The sequence below is a fragment of the Prionailurus bengalensis genome, chromosome C1 (assembly GCF_016509475.1).
Source record: "Prionailurus bengalensis isolate Pbe53 chromosome C1, Fcat_Pben_1.1_paternal_pri, whole genome shotgun sequence".
In the NCBI taxonomy this organism is placed as follows: domain Eukaryota; kingdom Metazoa; phylum Chordata; class Mammalia; order Carnivora; family Felidae; genus Prionailurus; species Prionailurus bengalensis.
The window spans coordinates 221,965,055-221,985,192 of record NC_057345.1 but is presented as its reverse complement, the minus strand read 5'-3'; the positions used below and the strand labels follow the sequence as shown (position 1 = coordinate 221,985,192).

The following is a 20,138-nucleotide window of genomic DNA, read 5'->3' as shown; positions in this document are numbered from 1 at the left end:
AGACAAGGGGAGATTACTCAGTGCTGAAAATAACTGAGCCATCAACCCATGAAAAGTCAGGGGGGCACCTTAAATTATTGCTTACTACTTAACAAAAGCTTAGTACTAAACGTAAGAAGCTAATTTGAGAAGGCTACATTCTGTATGATTCCAACTCTGACGTTCTGAAAAAGATAGTGGAAAGATCAGGGGTTGCCAGGGGGGAGGGATGACCAGGTGAGGCACAGAGGATTCTTAGGGCAGTGCAAATACTCCGTGTGGTACTAAACTGAAGAATACATATCATGACGCGTCTGTCCAAAACCCACAGAGTGCACAACACCAGGAGTGAGCCCTGATGAGAGTAAGGGGCTTTGGGTGATGTTGACATGTCTGCGTGGGTTCATCACCTGTAACACATGGTCCCTCTGGTGGGGGCTGTTGGGGACGAGGAGCCTGTGCATGTGTGGGAGCAGGGGGTTATGGGAAATCTGTACTTTCCTCTCCATTTTGCTGTGTGTCTACAAACTGCCTCTGAAAATAAAGTCTAAATAATCAAATGAATTTAGAATGTTCTATCTCAGTTGGATCATGATGAATGACAGCAGATCCCTTCAACTGAACCAAGTTTTAGCCTGTAACCAAGGTGCTGTGCTGGGTGCTGAGTGTTACGGATTTAGGAGAACAGGACCGCACAGCCTGTGGCATGTGCTTCGTGGTGGCCGATCTGTAGAATGAGTTCTTTCCAGCCCCCGTCGGGGGGGGGGGGGAGCAGTTAGAAACAATTGTGTTCACTTGGAAGAGGCAAGAAGTTATGTTTCCAGTCTTGCCCCAGGCTGAGGTGGACCTCCCTGCTCTGTGTCACAATATAGGCCCCATGGACCTTTGTCATCTGGACTGGGCCTGTGGGGTATCTTGCTGGCTCACTCTTTTGATGACATCATGCTAATAAGACCTGAGGAGCATTGACTGGCAAGTGCTTTGGAGGCCTCGTAAGATGCGTTTATGCCAAAGGGTGGAAGAGAAATGGTAGTCTCAAGGGTCTGTCTCATAGCTGGCGATTTGAGAGGTTCGGGGGTCTGGGCATGCCAAGACATTGCCTCTAAGGAGTAGCGGAAGTTTTGATGCCTTGCCCCACCTCCTGTGATGAGCAAGGACGATGCCAGGTGGGCCTCACCGATTTTGGAGGTTGTGTGCATCTTACTTGGAATGTCCCTGTGTCAGGTGATGCAGAAAGCTCTTAGTGGGGCCGGGGCGCAGGTGAGCTCTTCATGCTGCAATATGACCACTGCCCTGAGGGTACCCCTGGGAGAAGGGGACACCACACGGCATCTCTGAGAACTCTAACATGGGAGCAAGGGTGCGCCATCTGGAGCACAGAACCACTCAGAGCGCAGCGTCCGTCACGGTGCCGGGCCCCGGTGGAGAATGAGCCACTGGCCACGAGACCCTAGGTGACTCTGGGACCTGAGTCGCCCACCACGAGCCACGTGTTACAGGGTCCTCACCATGTAGCAAGGCGGGAGAAGGAAGTAAAAGGCGCAGATATCGGAAAAGAAGTAAAGCTGTCTTTTGCCTAGATACATTGCTCACCTACATAGAAAATCCAAAGGAATCCACAAAAGACCTTGTGAATTTGGCAAGGTTAGAAGACAGTTTAATAGAGAAAAATCAACTGCACTTGCATACATTAAGAATAAACAATTGGACATAAAAGTTTTAAAATACCATTTACGGTAGTCAAAACTAACACACCCAGGAATAGATCTAACGAAGGCTATGGAAGCCCTTGCGCTGAAACATTGCGGAGTATAATTTAAAAGACCCAAATCCATGTTCGTGGAAAGGAATTCATATTTTGATGATTTCTGTTGTCTTTAACTCGATGCATAGATTACTGCAATTCCTATCAAAATTCCAGGAAGCTATGCTGAAAAAATAGACGAGATGATTCCAAATTTACACGAAAATTCAAAGGATCTAGGAGAGGAAAAAACAATCTTTCAAAAGAGAGAGCAGGATCGGAAGACTTGAACTAATTGGTTTCAAGACGGCTCACGAAGCTGCGTTACCGAAGGCAAAGACGCGACAGGGAGGCGGCCGTGACACGGGGGAGAGGCCAGAAGCAGGTCTGCTCTGATGGTCAGTGGCAAAGCGGCCGCCCCAGTCAGGTGGGAAAAGGCGAGTCTGTTTAACAATCGTTGCTTGAACAACTGGCCGTCAGCGTGGAAAAAAAGCAAACCCTGGCTCTTTTCCATCCATGCACAAAATTAACATCAAGTGCACCATGAACCCCTCCACACAAAAGCTGACACCGCAAAGTTTCCAGAAGAATCTTCCTATGAAGATATCAATGTCAGCAAAGGTGTCCTGGAGAGGTTCCCGACAGCACGGACCACGAGAGAAGCCGCAGGAGCTCACCAAAGGAAAAGACCTGCCCTTTGGAAGACACGATTAAGAAAATGAAATGGTAAGCTGCGGGGAAGGAGAAAAACGCTCACCACTCTTCCGGCAGTATCCCGAATCTATAAAATAACGACCATAAATTGACAATAAAAAAGAGGACAATCAAGGAATAGGAGCAAATGCTTGAGCCGACAAGTCTCACAAGAAGACTCACACGTGGCCAGTCTGCACGTGAAAAGATGCTCGATATCATCGGTCATCGGCGAAAGGCAAATGAAAACCAAATCACGTGCGCTGTCACACCCACTAGACAAGACAACACCAGACATCGGTGAGGCTGTGGAGGGACTGGGACTCTCGGATGCTTCTGGTGAAGATGTAAAATGTTAGGAGCACTTCAGAGAGTTTTGTGGCATCTTATAAAGCTGAAGGGTTACGGTGGGACCCCATGATTCCCTCGTAGTTATCTTCCCAAGAGCAGTGAACACGTGTGTCTGTGCAAGGCCACGTGTAGGAAAGTCTATTACAGCCTTATTCATAATAGTCCCCAACGGGAAGGTCCCTTCACAGCAGATGATAAATAGATTGTGATCTATCCGTACAAGGGAAAAAGCACCAGCAAGGAAGACAGTGTCCCCGCGTCCCCAGGGCAACACGCGTGACCATCAAGAGTGTTAAACGAAAGCAGCAGACACAATAGGGAATATGTCACGCAAACACCTACAAAGCTGGTCTGTGCTGACAGTCCGGTGGGGGCACTGACCGGCTGGGGGCACAGGGCACCTGCCACCGGATGGGGATTCCTTTCTCATCCCCATGTCTGCTGCAGGAAAAACCCAATCAGGACAGGGCTGCTGTCGGGACAAAGGCCACGTCTCCAAGGTGGCCCACACGGCCCTGTCCAGCCTTCTCTGGAAGAGCCTCCCTCCACCCACCTTCCACTTCTGGATTCAGACCCTCGGCCCCCTCAGCTCCCGTGTGCGTCTCTCCTGGTGTCCGTGAGCTCACGGGGCGGACGGCCTCCGGTCATCCCCGTGACCCCAGCGGCCTCCAGACGTCCCCCACGACCCCAGCGCACTCAACCGTGCCGGCCTGGGAGCCAGGCCGACCCCTGCCCTACACAAGGTCACGGGCTGTGGGTGTCCACCTCCGCTTGAGGCCCTCCTCCAGGGGCTCTTAGGACCGGTGAGGATGTGGAGGCACGGGTGCAGCTGTGATCGAGTAGAGCCGAGGCTGCATGTTCCAGAAGTCTTAGGAGAAGCTAAGGGCGCCTGGGCAGAAACCCCAAGTAAGGGGGCAGTTAAGGGCCAGAGGGCCAGAGGGGGCCAAGCCAAGAACAGGGAGGGGTCGGGGTGCAGAGGCCACGCTCGGATATGCATCTGAGGCCCCCAGACTCTCAGCACACGTGGAAGCCCGTGTGCCTACGTCGTGACCTTCAGTCTTCCCAGGTCAAGCCCTGGCTGTGTGCTCCAGTCATGTTGGTGCCTTAATCTCTGTGACTCTGATCACAAGTCACGAGTAATAAGCCCTGTGCGTCATGGGGGTTGCCCTGGCGGTGTGGGGGTGTGGTATTTTGCAGGTGCGAGATCTGGGGCAGGGTGTATGGTGACAGGGCCCCTACACACTGTTTTCCAGCCCTGGGGAGGCCCTAGGCAAGGAACTGCCCCCAAGCAACCCCCATGAGGGCACAGTCAGGGGCCAGACTCTTCCGCCGCCCACCCTACACACAGTGAGGACAGATGACCGACGATTCTTTATTGAGTGTCCACCTGCCAGGGGCCTGTGGGGGTTGCAGCTCATTTGGGAGGTGCCGTGGGTCCCGAGCCCACATGGTCCGCTTCCAGGAGGTGCCGCTCGAAAGGAGGACTTCCTGGGGCCGGGACGGCAGCCTTCCTGCCCCCGGGGGCCCTGACCGACAGCAGAGTCTGTTTGCTCCTGGTGCCTCCGGCCGGCCCCTCCGGGAGGGCGGGACACAGGCAGCCAGGTCACAGCTTGTTTCGGGAGCAGCGCTGCAGAGCCTCCTGTAGGGCCTGGATCACTCGGTCCACGTTCTCCCGGGTGGCGTTGCAGCCCAGCAGGCCGATGCGAAGCACCTGCAGGGTGGGGGAGGGTCCGGGGCAGATGTGAGCCCCGCCCTGAGTGAGGTCTAGGCAGAGCCAGGTCCCCCCCCACCCCGGCTCCGAGAGCTTCCCCCAGTTATACAGGGAGCCCCCCTCCCTCCCAGACCCAGGCAGGGGTGGCTCTCTTCCCTCTGCACGCACAGAGCTCCAGAAGGAAGGTCAGGATGACGGTCAGTTACAGGTCACTCAGAATCGCCCACTCAGTGGGCACAGCCAGACCCAGGCCTGGCGCCTTCAGCCTGGTCTGCCCGCTCAGAGGGAAGGACATTCTGGGTGGAATTGGAGGGGCCACACCCCACAACCTCACCAGGGCGAGGGGGCGAAAGGGGGCAGGAGAATTCATTCGCCCGGCTCCCCCTGCAAAACCCCTGGGGTTCAGAGAAGGATGTTCCCGTATGGGTGCCCCTGCCGTCCTGGGGAACCGATGACCGCCGACCTCGGCCTGGGCCTGGCGCATGTGGCGCTCCATGTGGGGGTGGAGAATGTAACTTCCGTGGCAGGCGTGGCCAGCCCTCACCCCTGGCCACTCAGAGCAACAGCTGGCCCCTTACCTTCCCCATCGAGGGCCCAAGGCCGCCGGTGATCTCGATGTCAAAATGGTCCATGACATAGTTGACGATGTCCCTCCAGTCGTAGCCAGCGGGCACGGCCACCGTGGTGACAGTGGGCAGCCGGAGTGCCTGCGGGACAGGCCCAACTCAGCCTCCTCCACGACAGCCTACGGCCAGCACCACCTGACCTGGCCCGGCCAGCCCTGGTCTCAGGCCCCAGAGGGGCGGGCAGAGATGGGGGAGGGCACGGAGGGAGGCAGAAGGGGCCCAAAGACACGGGGGTCACCATCTCTCCTGTTTCCTACTGAAACCTGGACTGGCTGGCTAGTCGAGCGGACCCTCCGCCCTCCACCCCCGCCTGGCTGGACTGCCGGGGCTCCGGTGGCCATGGGCATCTTCCGGCTCAGAGATCGCCCATCATTACTTTAGGTGGGGAGGCTGTAGGGGAGAGTGGGGTCACTGAGCTAAGCATCCTAAGATCAGAGGCCAGGCCACTGTGACAGTGAAAATGACCACCCAGGTGACCCCAGGACTCTGTGTCCGTTCAGAGGGGGCTGGGTAGGAGCTCTCCCCTCCCCGACACCCTCTGCCTCTCCCCTCTCTACCCTGCCCCTGCCCTGCCCCCTGCCCTCTGCTCTCTGCCTTCCACCCCCCTCCCACTATCCCCCACCCCCTACCCCCCAACCCCCGCCCCCACCCCCTTCCACCCGCGCCCTGCCCCCCCAACCCCTTGTCCCCTACCTCCTGCCCCTACCCTCTGCTCTCTGCCCTCCACCCCTCTACCCCCGGCCCCCCTGCCCCCTGCCCCCTGCTCTCTGCCTTCCACCCCCCTGCCCCCTATCCCCCACCCCCTGCCCCCCCACCCCCTGCCCCCACCCCCTTCTACCCACCCCCTGCCCCCCACCCCTTGTCCCCTACCTCCTGCCCCCCTGCCCTCTGCTCTCTGCCCTCCACCCCTCTGCCCCCCGCCCCCTGCCCCCTGCTCTCTGCCTTCCACCCCCCTGCCCCCTATCCCCCACCCCTGCTCCCCCACCCCCTGCCCCCACCCCCTTCCACCCACCCCCTGCCCCCCACCCCTTGTCCCCTACCTCCTGCCCCCTGCCCTCTGCTCTCTGCCCTCCACCCCTCTGCCCCCTGCCACCCACCCCCTGCTCCCCACCCTCTGCCCCCTACCCCCTGTCCCCACCCCCTGCCCCCTGCCCTCTGCCCTCCTTACTGGATCCTTCACGAACAGCTGCAGGCCCAGCCCTGCAGGCGCCCATGCAGATATGCCGTCACCTCCCGGTGCTGCCGCCAGCTATTCTCCAGGCCCTGGGAGGGGAGAGGACACCCAGTGGGCAGGGCAGGGGAGGGCAGGGGGGTCCCTCCTTCGGTGGCGAGAGAGGGGAAACTGTGTCTCATCCATAGTGGGGGGCAGCTTCAGACTACGGAGGGGCTCCTCTCCTAGCCTGGACTCTGATCCCCATAGAGACCCCTGAGTCCCCAGATTCGGGGCCCCGGTTCTGCCCCAGGGGCCAGACCTGGAGCCACCTCGGGGCAGTGGAAATAGTCTGGGCCTGGGGGAGCAAGTGGGGGGCCCAGCCACGGGTTGGAGCCTTGTGGCCCCCGGAGGGTGTGAGGTGGGATCACCTTGCTGCAGGTGGGACGCTGGCCAGGGGAGAGAAAGGGGCTTCTGAGTCACACGCTGTCCTGTCTCCCGTCTTCCCCGTGCACGGACCCCACAATCCGCTGTCCTCACCCCTCTCAGCCACACGCCCCCATGGTGCGCGGCCAGCCTGGGTGCCGGTGACCCCCCCCCCTCCCCAGCTCACGGGACTCCTCAGCTCCTGCTGGCCGGGCCCTGGGGTGCCGGCTCCATGAGCAGGCACGGAAGGGCACACAAGGCCCACACAGCGTGCAGCCTCCTGGGGAGGCCGGCCACTCATGGCGCTCTTCCCGCCTCTGGGCTGCTGGCTGCAGGCTTCCCGGGAGACACCGGGATGACCCCGGCTATGCTGGGGGCAGTGTCTCCTGTCCTCTGTCCCGCAGGGCCCACACACTCTGTGCCCCGAGAGCGTGGTCATTGCACCGGACAAAGACACTCTCCTGGTCACACCCACGTGTCCCCGCTTGGCCCCTGCCCCACCCCGGGAGCTGGAGGGGGCTGCGGGAAAGTGCTCTGTCCCCCCCCAGGACCCCTCTGCCCGCAGCCGGCCCTCCCACCCCTCTCCCCGCGCTCCTGCACGCAGCCCACCCTCTGCTGCAACGCCCCCTCTCTCTGCTGCTCCGTGGACCCGTTCTTCCTGCGGTGCAGGCCGGGCCCACCCGGCAGACCGCCCGGCACTTAGAATCCCTCCCACCTGTGTCCTCAGAAGGGCTTGAGGGAGTCAGGAGAAGGGGCCTCTGAGAGGCCACCGGCCTTGGCACGGAGACTCCAGAGAGCTGAGAATGCTTCCCTCGGGGTCCTGCACCCGCCGAGTCCCTGCTCCACGCGGCTGTCCGCCCCACTCCCCTCACCTGTTCCGCTATGAGGGCCAGACTCTCTCTCAGGCTGTACAGGCTGACGACAGGGGTCGTGTGATGGTATCTGGAAGACAGGAGGGGACTTGGTCCAGTGTCACCGGGTGGGGGGTGGCCAGGCCCCCTGACAACGGGTCTAGCCACTTCCCAGGGGGCTGCTGTCTGGCTTGGGGGTACGGACTCAGCTGGAGAGGCAGCTAGGGCTGGGGAGAGCGAGGCTCAGGGCAGGGACACTGGCCCGATCACCTAGGGCTGGCTCCCCACCCAGCCTGTCCTTCCCGAGAAGCTGCTGTGCCCACTGAGTAGGGCACACTTCCCGGTCCCCTAATCCCTGTGTGGGTTACAGCGAAAGCCTTTTCACAAGGAGCCCCTGGCTGAGCCCCTCTTTTTGAGAGGCGGGTAAGCCGAGGCCCAGGAATGGGAAGGTGTCTCAGGGCCAGGCCCGGAGCGTCCAGAGGTTCCCTGGGTCTGGGAGGACGGGGCCCGGGGCAAGGGTGGTAGGGGCTCTGCTGCTGGACCTGAGCTCCCAGGCCAGGGAGGGGTGGGCGAACCGAGTGGGGGCATCGATGGCCTGACTCTGGTGAGTCCTGCGGCTACAGCTGGGGCGTGGGCCCCGAACCCAGGGTGTAAAGCTGACGAGAAGCTGGGTGTAGAGAGAGGTCACCCCCACGCCCCGCCACCAGATATGGCCCTGGCCCCGGCCCTGCGGTCCTCACATCCTGGGCTTGCCGTCACAGCCCCAGATGTTGGCCAGCCACTTCATGTCCAGGTAGAAGGAGACGGGCTTCGTCTTCCGAGTGTAAATCTTATTTCTGGGAAGGAAGGAGCTGCGTGAGTGCCCGCCTGTCCGGCTGGAGCGCCTGGGGGTGGTCTCGTCAGGCTAGCCTGCTCCGGGGAAGCGAGCCAGAGGGGCAGGTGCCCCCAGGACCCCTGTGTTTGTGCTCAGGCCCAGGTAGGGTGTGTGTCTTCCCAGCCGCTGCACCTCGGGGGGCCAGGCATGGCTGGGGACCTCGGCTCCTCTCCTCCCAGGCCCCAGGAATGCAGCCGATCTTGAAGCTTTAAATACACCTGTTCTCCAGACGGGCGTGACAGACAGGGCCTCTACCCGAGCTCCATACTCAGACCACCAGCCGCTTCCTGGACCTTCCCGCAGGCGGCCACAGACGACCCCTGACCCCATCCGAGACTGTCTCGGTGCCGCATCCCTGGGCCCTCCCCCATCCCGGCCTGGCCTGGCTCAGGGGCTGGACACTGGGGACCGGGGGCACCGGGGCTGCTGGACAAAGGTGGTCCACACCCGCCCCGTCGAGCAGCTCGTGCGTCAGCTCCTGGGCGCTGAGCCAAGGGTGGAGGCATGGCAGACAGGCACTGGATCCCCAGTCCTTGGCTCGAGGCTGGGGGACTTCCAGAATGCCAGGCCCTGCACCCTCACACACAAGCCCAGGCTCCATGAGGAGAATCTTCTCGAGGCCAGACTGGCCAGGCCACCAGCCTCACACCGGGACCTCACCGTGCCCTGGCTACCCCCTGCCCTATGAACTCAGAGCTTGGGCACATCTGTCCAGGGTGGGCACCTGTCCAGGGTGGGTGATGGACAGGCCAGAGGTGTCTCTGAGCACAGCCCCTGAGCCCTCCCTCTCTTGCTCTGACCTCCCGCTTCAGGGGCCTTCCGGCCTCACTGCACATCCACCTTAGGTCAGGGGCCCAGGAGTCACCCACTTGGCCTTGTCACTGAAGGAGATGAGCGAGGTCCCTGGAGGCGAGTTCAGGACCTTCTGGGAGCCAGAGTACAAAACGTCAATGCCTGTGGAGAGGAGGGGCGTGTGCTCCTGGGGGCCAAGCTCCGCCCCGGGTGGGATCATCGCGGGGGTGGGGAGGGTGCCCACCCAGACCAGACCCCAGCAAGTCGAACAGAAGTTTTGGGCAACCTGGGGCCCTGCAGCACAAGTGCTGTGTGAAGCAGGCTGGACGGTCTTGTAGGAGTGAGACCCTGACCTATGCGACGTGACGCCCTCTCCACGTAGATGGAGTGAAATTGCAGGCCACCCGCCTACGGTCGGCTCGGGTGGAGGAACCCACGCGTGGCGTCAGTGTTGTGAGCGAGCGTGTGGCAGAACACAGGACGAAACAGGTGTTCTTGCCACATCAGGCGGCCGCTGAACCGTCGCGAAAACCGACAAGGTCACCACCTGAGATTTACGCTCTAGGTGGCTGTGAAGGGTCTTGGCACAGCACAGGGTTCACGTCGACCGCCTTGCAGGCCCTGCAGCCGGGGCCTGAGGGAGCTGTGTGCACACGTCCCCAGCGGCCTTGTCTGTGCAGGAGCGCCCTCTGCAGTTTACTCCTGAAAGCGTCAACCCAGAAGGAGCCCAGAGGCCCACTGACAGGAAAAGGGTGAGCCTGGCGTATTCACGCAAATTCAATCCTGCGAACTGAAACTGACGGGTAAGGGCCTCGAACGCCCCGAGCGAGCGGCGTTCGCCGACACTTCCCTGAGGTCCACACCCTCCACTGAGGACGGGGAGGCAGGGACAGGGACGGTGCGGAGGGCGTCCCAGGTTCCAACCCTGGCTTCTCGGGGCTGCACTGTCACCTGGGATCTGGGCTGGAGCCTCCTCCCTGGCACCACGGGGACCGCCAGCCCGGGAGGCGCAGTGTGGGCATTCCGGGGACAGCCCTGTCCCCTCCCCGAGCCCTTCCTTTCGGAGCAAGGCTCTGAGGGCCAGCCCAGAAATCTCCCTTTTGACGGCCCAGAGCGCCCTGATAAGAAAAGATTCTGGAAGAAGCTTGCCCGATGAAGCGGGGGAGGCGTGGCTGTGGCCAGGCCCCACCCCCTGTGGATCGGGACTTTCTTCTGGGAGGAAACGCTGGGCCCGGAAGGCTTCTCCAGGCTGGCCGGCAAGGCGACCCTGGAAACAGTGCTTGCTGCATGTGACAGGCCGGTGGGGACCCTGAGGCCCGGCCTGACTGACAGGGGCCCTGACACTTCTCCCATCCAGCCCTGAGGGGCTCTGAGTGCGGCTCCAGACTCTGGGGGAGCTTCTCCACCTGCTCCCCGCATCGGGTCCGCAGAGACGCTGGGGTATTGACTAGTCCATGGGCAGGTCCTTCCTCGGCGAGGAGACGAGCATCCCCTGGGGTCCTAATCCGACGGGTGCGCTGCCCGCGGGCTTGTAGGCACTGCCTCGGGAGTCTTCCCCCCCAGGGCCCTCTGCAGCCTCCGGGCAGTGGTGGGGAGGGTGGCCGGGTGCAGGGGACACGCCTTACCTTGCTGGTCCATGTAGATGGGGGTCCCGCACAGGGATGCCACCGAGTCCACCAGGAGCAGGCAGTTGTACCTGGGGGCACAGGGCAAGACAGTGAGGCAGGAGAGGCTTCCTGGAGGGGCCGTGAAAGCCCGCACGGAAGCGTGGAGGAATTTTGGCCTCCCCCAGGGCGCCTCCTCCTGGAGGTTGAGACCTGCTGTGGACGGGCGTTGACACCCGCCCCTCAGCCCGCCCTGGTTCCCACACAGAGCCCGTCCTGGGGGTCTGGGAGTCGCGAGGGCCCGCCCCGGCGGCGTGTGGTCCTAGGGCGGCTGGGGCTCTGCGCACTCAGGCCCACAGGCCCGCGTGGGGCCCAGGGCTCAGGGACTGGTCCCTCTGGCAACAGCATGTTGGCCGTGTATCCAGAGCCCAGAGGGGACAGAGTCCAGAAACAGCTGAGCTGTAAACTTTGACTCTCTTCCACCTCCACACTTTCTTAGGAAACGAGAGAGGCATGGGGCCACCTGGCTGGCCCAGGCAGTAGATGTGTGGCTCTTAATCTCAGGGTCATGAGTTTGAGTCCCACGTTGGGCACCGAGGTGACTTAAAAAATTCTTTTGAAGCATAAAGAGTATCCCACGCTGGGCATGGAGGGGACAGGGGGGTGTCCTGAGGGTCCCAGCCCAGGCTTGGTTTACTGGACAGGACCCCGGGGGACGGGCTGTCCTGGCAGGGTGAGCCTGCCTGGCTGCGGAGAGCTCCCTCCTCCCATCCTGCGGTCAGCTCTCCAGAGCTGAATCCCACTCGACTACACCCGAGGTCCGGCCCGCCCCTTGCCGCAGTGGGGAGGCTGGAGGAGGGTAGTGGAGGTGGGAGCTCCTGGTCCTGCCCTCAGCTGGGTGGAGCCCACCCAGACGCAGTGCGGAGCGAGGAGGACCCCGGGACCGACTGCATCTCACTGTGCGTGACGGAGATAGGGGAGCCGGGTCTCCCCTGCTGCCCCCTGGCCCGGAGGGGCCTGCCTGCACCCCCACGCCCAGCCGGACTCTGAGATGTGCTTGACTCCGCCCCCCGGCACCGCCCCCTGGGCCAGGCTCACCTGTGGCAGAGCTCCCCGCAGCCATCCAGGGGCTGCAGAACGCCGCTGGAGGACTCCCCCTGGGTCAGGAACAGCAGCACCGGCTTGTGCTGGGCCAGGGCCTGAGTGGGACGGATGTGCCAGCTGTGGGCACAGCCAGAGGGGGTGGGCGCCTCCCCGTGGGCCCCCCAGCCCCTCCCAGAAAGACTTTCCCTGGCGAGGGCAGGGCAGGATCTGCCCCCCTAACACTCCTTTCCTCCCCGTGGATGGGACAGATCTGGGCGGCGGAAACTGGATGGGCCTCATGTGCTGAGCCCGCGTCTGGGCTCTGGGAGGTGGGCTGGTTCTGGGAGGAGAAGGACTTCCCCCCCCCCCCCCAACCCGAGACAGAGCCGGAATGGGCCCAGCCTCTCCTGCCTTGTCCTGTTGGGGCCCGGTGAGGTCAGCTGAGTCCCCAGGGTCTTGGCTGGTTGGGACGGACCTTTCCCGACGGGGAGGGCTGGCATCCTGAGTGTCAGGGCGTCCTGCTCCCACCTCCTGCCTTCAGCCCCTCTCGCCCAGCCCACAGAACCGGGCTCCTGACTCAGTTTCCCTGCCAGGCAGCCTCCCTATCAGGCTTCCCGCCAGCCCCTAAGTACTGGAACGATCCTCCTGTGCACGGTCCCCTGCTCCGGGGAGAGCTGAGGGTCAGCCCCAGTCTCCCAGCCCGAGCCCCCTCGGCCAGCCGGCCTCCTCCCCTCCCTAGGGCCAGCATGCCCCACCCTACCTCTTCCAACTCTTGCAGAGTGTAGTGGTTTCCAGGGTCCTTGATCATTGGGTGCACGCGGGCTCCTGGGGGCGGGGGCAGCGTGAGAGGTAAGCACCCTCCACCCCGGTGTGGAGACCGGGGGTCTGTGCTGACCGCCCCGGCCCGCGGCCGCAGGGAAGAGGAAGTGGGGTGTGCTCAGGGAGCTGAGGCTCCGGGGGTGCACGGGATGAGAGCGACCAGGCTCAGCTCCTCTGCCCCCGCCTCGGGCTAACCTCCCCGAGCCCAGCCGGGCTCCTCCCTCGGCCAGTAGACAAGCATTTGTACAAGGCCTGGTGGGTGGGCCGCGCCTCAGCAGCGTGCGGTGACGGGCTGATGGAGCAACGGACGGACGAGTGAGGCTCTGGGAAGTAGGCCTTCGTCCCGCTCTCCCTCTCGGGCCCCTGCGCCCCCCTGCACAGCGGCTCCAGAGTCGGTGTAGAAGGAAGGAGGCCGTGGGACCACCGAGCCTCAGGGGGGAGCCCAAGGCGGGGGTGCGGGTGGGGGCCAAGAAGGGTCTCGCCCGGGGTGCGCAGGGGTCAGGCGGGGCCTCTGGAACGGGGGAGCCTGTGAGGTCCGCTAGGGGCCCTGGCCTCTGCCCGACGCCGCCTCCCCTTGAAAACCGGCGTGTGAACCGAAGGGGACGGGTGAGGGGTGGGGGGCTGTCCATTAACCAGGACCGAGTGCGGCCATGTGTGGAGCTGACCGTGCAGGATGTTTCCAAAGGCCACGATCAATCATTAAACCCGCTGCACACTCCTGCTCTTGATTTCAGTCCCTCTTCAGAAAGTTTTTACTCTGGAAGTGAACACCTCGTCAGTGCCTCTGTTTACTTGGCCGCTCCTGAGAGGCGGCTGTTCCTGAGACCCTGGGAGGGGGTGTCAGCCTCCAGAACCCTGTCCTGTCACAGAGCAGAAGTGAAGCCCGGGGACCCTGGGGAGCTGCGGGGGCTGTCTCGGGTTTGTGTGGAAACCTGAGGCTTGCCCACATGCTCTGGAAACAGCTGTCCTCAAGCTCTGGGCGACTGGGAGACAGGGTCTCTCCAGCACCCCAGCGCCCACTTGGAGGAGGCGGCAGCGGGCCTGGCGGCTGTGGGTGCGTGAAGGGGACGGGCACTTACCCGCGGAGGGGCCACGGTTGGCGTCTGGGGCGTGTGCGGTGGGTCTGCCGGGCGGGAGGCAGGTGGGAGGCCTTGAGGAAGGATGGCTCGAGGGCCCACACCCCACCCTCTGCCCCGTCTCTTACCGATGCGCTCCCCGATGTCCGCAGCCCGCTGCCCCCAGATGCCGTTGACCCCGACCAGGAAGGGGTCCCCTGGTTCCAAGATGTTGAACAGGGCGGCCTCCAGGGCGCAGTGCCCCGAGCCACTGATGGCCAGGGTGAGGGGGTTCTTGGTCTGGAACACGTACTGGATGCCTTGCTTGATATCATCCATTATCTGGGGGCCGTGGGCACGCAGGTCAGACCCTACGCCTCTGACCTCTCCCCCCTGAGGAGGACACTCAGGGCACCCACTGCCACCACCTACGTGGCCTACCTGGAACATCTCTTTGTGCATGTGCCCAATCATCTGCTTCCCCCCGGCCACCAGGACACGCGGAGCCAGGTTAGAAGGGCCCGGCCCCAGCAGCAGCCGGTTAGGGATGGACAGGGGCCTGAGCAGGGCCTCCGGAGGGGCCACCAGCAGCTGGCCGGTGGCCATGGTCCGTGCCCAACCGGCCACCTGGGGCCCCAGGGTCGCACTGGCCCTGGCCAGCGCTCGGAACATTTCCCAGCTGGCCTCGAGCTGGTGTCCGGAGGCCGATCGATGGGCTCCCCCGCTGCACCCTCTCTGCCTTTCGTTGTTTGTCGCTGTTACCTGACCCTTTATCGACACTTCTCCTGCATGTCAGGGCTTGACAGCCAGGGTGTTGAACCCTCGGTCGGGGGAGGTTCCTTCAGAGTCCAGTCAATGAAAAACAGAGTTTGGCAAGCTGCCCTCTGCCCTCCGGCCCCTCCCAGCTCCTCAGCGGTCGGATGATGCCCGGCCCCAGCCGAGTGCATCCTGCTGGGCTCAGGGGTCCCCCGAGTTTTCCTTAAAGGACCAGAGAGCGGATATTTCAGACTTGGCAGGCCTTCTAGGCTGTGTTGCGGCCACTCAATCCTGCTGTGGCCATGCAAAAGTGACTAGAGTGGTGTTGCTGTGTGCCAATAAAACTTTATTTACAAATACGAATCGTGGGCCAGATTTGGCCCAGGGACCACAGTTTGCTGGCCTAAGGGACAGGCTTAATTTGGAAAATATATATGCCCCGTCTGTATAGACATACACACTCTCTCTCTCGCACACACACGCACACGCACATATACCCACCGAGGGCACAGTCATCCCTGATCCTTTTAGAAATAAGGGTCTCCTCGGCCTCTCCACTCCCGACGGCCCTGACGTTTGGTGTTCACTCACGTTCCCAAGGGCACATCTGTCTGGGAGTCCTCCGCTAGCTAAGTCGACAGGTGGTTAGAATAAATGCAACGCTCGACTACTTGCGGGAAAGGGAGCCAGGCCAGCCGGGCCAGAGGCACCCGTGCAGTGGAGCCCCAGGTGCCCTGGGAAGCCAGGAAAGGCCGGAGCCCGACCTGGTGCTCCCTGAGCAGCACCCATGCCTCGCATAGTTTTCGACGGGGCCTGGTGGGAGCACGTGGATTCCTGCCGTGTTTAGGGCTCTGACGCCGTGGGCCTCGATCGCCGGGGACCGGAAGCATCGGGGCTTCCGCAGGAGACTTCACAGCGACCGAGGAGGCGGCACCCTCCCCCTGGGGCCGGGCACGTGACCTCCCCGTGCCGGCTCGATCCCCGGCCCGGCAAAGTCCCTTCCTTCAGCTCTTGTGGATGGGTCTGGGTTTGTCTGGCATCCTGGGAGCCCCGGGGACCCAGAGAGCCGGAGCCAGGCTGGGCCTGAGCACCCGGGAACCTCCACAGCCTTCGGAAGCGGTGGTGGTCTGTCCATCCGACGGGCGAGGAAGCAGGCGCAGGAGCAGGCTCCACGCCCTGGGCAGAGAGCAGCCCGGGTGGCCCCAGGGAAGGTGCCGTCCCAGCCGGCCCGGGGCATGCCCGCCATGACAGTTGGCCTGGACTTCTCCAGCTCAGTGGGCCCTCCCTCTCCCCCTCCCCTCCCCTCCCCTCCCCTCCCCTCCCCTCCCCTCCTCTCCCTTTCCTCCCCCTCCCCTCCTCTCCTCTCCTTCTCCTTCCCTCCCTCCTTCCCACCTTCCTTCCTTCCTTCCATTCCTTCCTTCCTTCTTTCCTCCTGCCCCCTCCCCTCCCCTCCTTTCCCTCCCCCTTCCCTCCTCTCCTCTCCCTCTCCTTCTTCCCCTTCCTTCCTTCCTTCCCTCTTTCCCTCCTCCCTCCCCCCTTCCCTCCTTCTCTCCCTCCCCTCCTTCCCTCCCTCCCCTCCCTCTCCCCTTCCCTCCTTCCTTCCCTCCCCTTCCCTCCTTCCCCTCCCTCCTTCCTTCCCTCCCCTCCCTCCCCTTTGCCTCCTTCTCTCTCTCCCTCCTTCTCTCGCCCCTCCTTTCCCTCCTCTCCCTCCCCTCCCCTCCTCTCCCTCCCCTCTTCCCTCCTTCCCTCCCTCCCTCCCTCCCCTCCTTCCCCTCTCCCAGAGCACTCACTCTCCACCAGGACCCGTCTGGCTGCTCCAGCTGATGTAGTATCAACAAGAGGAAAAGTAGAAGCCCTAATAGGTAGGGGAGGAGTGGGGACTAGAGGAGTCCTGGGTGCTGGGAGCCGAGAGCCTGGAAGAGGGGAGAACCCCAGGGGGCTGCCAGGAGAAGGCCAAGTGGAGTGGGAAGCACTGGGGGCCTCGAGAATGGGGAAGGGTGCCGGTCCCAGGGCCAGGAGGGCAGCGAGGACGCAGGAGCCGAAGGACAAAGGTGGGGGGTCTACGCAGCTGGAGGCCTGTGTCAGGAGGACGTGTGCAGACCCCCTGATGGAGCCGGCATTCTCAGGTCCTGCCCCACCACAGCCTGGTGAGCCTGCGTAGCCCTGGGCCCCGGGAGTCACGGTGTGGTGTCAGCCCGGCCCGGCCCTGGTGAACCCTTCCTCTGCCCTGAGCTGGTCAGACAGGACACACCGCACCGTGCGCCTTTCTGCCCACTAAGAACAAGGACAGCATGCCCTCCCCGGGGCCGGGCACCCTCGGCTCAGCAGCTGCCCTGGCTCTTTCCCTTGGTGGCTGCACCCCTTCCTCTGGGCCCCCTTCCCTCCCGGCTGGGGGGCTGCACCACCCCCCCCCCCCGTGTCCTCCAGGCACACACACCCCTTCGCTCCAGTCTAACACGTGCCTCTGTGCTTTGGCACGTGCTGTTCCCTCTGCCTGGAATGCTTGTCCCTTTCTTTGCTCAGCCCTGCTTGCTCTTCTCTTGGGCTGTGGCCAAGCCTCCTGTCCAGGGAGTCATCTCAGCTGCGTGGGGTCCCCCGGACGCCCTTCCACCGAGCCGTGTGCCGCATGCCAGCCGGGTCACGCGGTCCGGCCCGCCCCACCCCAGGGAAGGACCCCGCTTTGTGCGGTGCGGCACGTGGGAGGCAGGGGGAAGCCTGGGCCTGGGAGGACTGGCCGGTTCGTCCCGGCAGGTGGGTGGGTGGGCACAGGCCAGGAAGCCAGGGGGGGTGTGCGTGTTGTTCCCAAACAGGAAGGAACCCTGTGCCAGCGACACGGGGGCGGAGGGGGGAGCTGTTGCAATCCAGAGAGGCGTCGCCTCAGGCCAAGAGCCCATTGGGAGCCGAGGGAGCCCGTGACGACAACCGGCAGCCGGCCAGGCAACCGACCTCTGTCTCCGGAGCCCTGGAGATAAGGGCCACCTGGCCAGGTGCGCCTCGACCTCAGCTCAACACCAGACCAAGCGAGGCACCCAAGACCAAGGACAGCACCCACCCCGGAGAGTGTGCCGGTCAGCCAGGGCCTGGGTGGGGTGTGGAGTCCTCCCCCCGGCGCCTGGGTGGTCCTCCCTGGCCAGCTCCCGGTCGGCCCAGGTGGTCTTGCGTCTCCATTCGGCCGTGGGCCCCTCGGGTGACGCCGTGATACAGCGTGACGCCGTGATGCTGTGTTTCCACCTCCGCTTTTCCACAGTGGACGTGAAAAGTGCAGGTGACTGCTTTTGCCTACGGGTCTGCTGCCCGCCGTGCCCCCGAGCTGCGTGAGGAAGGCAGGGCACGTGCCGTCTGTCCCCCGGCGCTCGAGGTGGACGATGACCCGGTCTGTGGGCCACACAGGCCCGCTCCCCTCTGCCGGCCGCCCGCTCCTGCCCGGCGTCTCCAAGATGCTGTTTCTCAAACTACGGCTAGAGCCAGCCTGCTGGGACACCCCAGGCCAGGGAAGGCCATCAGAGGCCCTGTGCTCACCTTCCCACAGACAGCCCGCCGGGTCCCAGGAGGGGGCAGGGATTGGCCTGAAACCTCTGTCTCAGCCCGAGGGGCAGGACTGTCCCCACCTGCTGTGAAGTGCGGCTTTCAGCTCGGCAGTGTCCAGCCCCAGGGGTTCGGGCCGTGACGGAGGGGTCTCTGCCCAGTATGTGTCATACAGAGCCTGCCCCACTGAGAGGCCCCTGAGAAGACACTGTGTCCCTGGGTGATGGCTTAGTTGTGTGGCAAGAGGCGCCACAGGCCCGTCTTGACTGTCTGCTGGCGGTGCCCCCTGCCGCCCCGCTGAGCTGCCTCCCTGGGGCACAGGGCGCCCTGGGGTGCGGGACACAGGGGTCCGAGAGTGAAGGACGTGCACCTGCAGGGCAGACCCGGGAGCCCAGCCCCGTGCGGCAGCGCTGAGACGTGGGGACGGCCCACGGGCTTCAGCCCTGTGCCCGGGAAGGCCGGGAAATTCGGCGGCCGCGGCTCCTCTCCCGGGCAGCCCACCGCGTCCTCACCGCTGCCCGCTTGTCTGAGCGCCGGCTCCCCAGGTCACCCCCGTCCCCATCTCTCTGCGCCTCCGAGGCTGCACACGGGCTCCGATGCTCTGCCCACCCTGGACCCCGGGCTCTCCCTGATTTCCCCCCAAAACACCACCCACTTCCCGTGCTGCCCCTGGTCAGCCTGAGCGTGCTGGGTGAAGCACCCCTTCCAGGGTAAGGAGGGGGACGCATGGGGGTGCCCCGAGGGTATGGGCACAGCCTCTAAGTTCTGGAAGGGCTCAGGAGTTAGAATTTCATGGATTCGTCTGTTCCCCAGGCTGCACCGAGCTGGGTGAGGTTGGGGGAGCAGGGGTAGGGCCCAGCTGTGCCCTCCGGGGACCCACTGCTGGTTCTCAGAGAGAGAAGCCTCCCGGCCCCATCCTCAGGACCCTTGGGGGCCCCGCCACAGGGCTGTGAACAGGCTCAGGGTGGGGCTCAGAGAGGAGGGGCCGGGCCCTCTCCCCTGGAGGTGGGGGGCCCGGGCAGGTATCTGCAGTCACCTGCAGCCTGATCAGTGTCCTTGTCAAGTGTCCTCATCCATAAGTCAGGGAAGGCACCAAGGGCCACAGGGACCAGGGGAGACCAGGGTGCCAATTACTACAGAGCCTCTGGGCCCCCATCACACTCCTCTGGCTCCGGGACTCAGACTTTTAGGGATTTAAGGCTTCTATGAGCCTGAGAGATATGCCTACGTCAGGACGACCCAGCAGCACTCTCCCGTCTGAGATGAGCAGAATCCAGGCCAAAGTCGGGGGACGCCGCTGGGGCTGGCCCCACTGCCCAGTGCCGCACCCAGGCTGCCACTCCCACTGCTGGAAAATTCTGCCCTGGTGCCAGGGAAACAGATCCCAGCGGTTTCTGGCTGTCGTAGATTGGATGGGGTCCTCCCCAAATACATGTGCTAGTCCTGGTGAATGTGACTTATAACAGGGTCACTGCAGATGTGATCAGGTTAAGATGAGGCCACACTGGAGTAGGGGGGACTGCAATCCAATGGCTGCTGTCCTCACAAGGAGGGGGACGTTCAGGCACAGACACAGAAGAGGCCACGTGACAACGGAGGCAGAGATGGGAGTGATGGGGCCACAAGCCACGGACTGCCAGCAGCAGAGACGCTGGAAGATGTACGTGGGCAGGAACCTCTCCTACGCTGGCCTCCAGGACAGAGACAATAAACTGTCATGTCTGAGCCTCCCCGTTTGAGGTCATCCGTTACGGCAGACCCAGGGCACCCACACATCGTGTCCAGGAAAGGGTTGACCAGCAGGCCCCGCTGCCCTCCTCGGGAACGCCCGCCCGCCAGGTGGCCCGCGGCTGGAACTCGTGGATGAGAGGACCTCGCTGCCCCCTGACGTCTGTGCGGTCTGTGCGGTCTGTGCGGCGTGGTTCGAGCTGAGCACCCGCTTCCGCCCGGGCACCCGGAATCTACGCCAGGCCCAGGGGGCCCCGTGCCCAGCCCCCGATTAAAACCCCGGGCGCTGCGTCTCTCACAGGCACCTGGTGGTGGCCTGTGTGAGTGCACAGGGAGGGCGCCCGGGAGCTCGGGCCTGCTCCCCCGACTTC

The 20,138-nt window shown here is 63.3% G+C and overlaps 1 protein-coding gene across 1 annotated transcript; it reads right to left on the bottom strand.

Moving 5' to 3' along the window:
* Positions 1-4,125: 4,125 nt before the first annotated feature.
* Positions 4,126-14,556, bottom strand: AGXT (alanine--glyoxylate and serine--pyruvate aminotransferase). Its single transcript, XM_043578400.1, is given in 12 exon segments — positions 4,126-4,478; positions 5,057-5,185; positions 6,273-6,304; positions 6,307-6,367; positions 7,553-7,622; positions 8,272-8,367; positions 9,275-9,359; positions 10,823-10,893; positions 11,900-12,000; positions 12,645-12,709; positions 13,908-14,100; positions 14,200-14,556. Coding segments are annotated over 12 exon segments (1,242 nt in total). The 5' UTR covers positions 14,431-14,556; the 3' UTR covers positions 4,126-4,370.
* Positions 14,557-20,138: the final 5,582 nt, after the last annotated feature.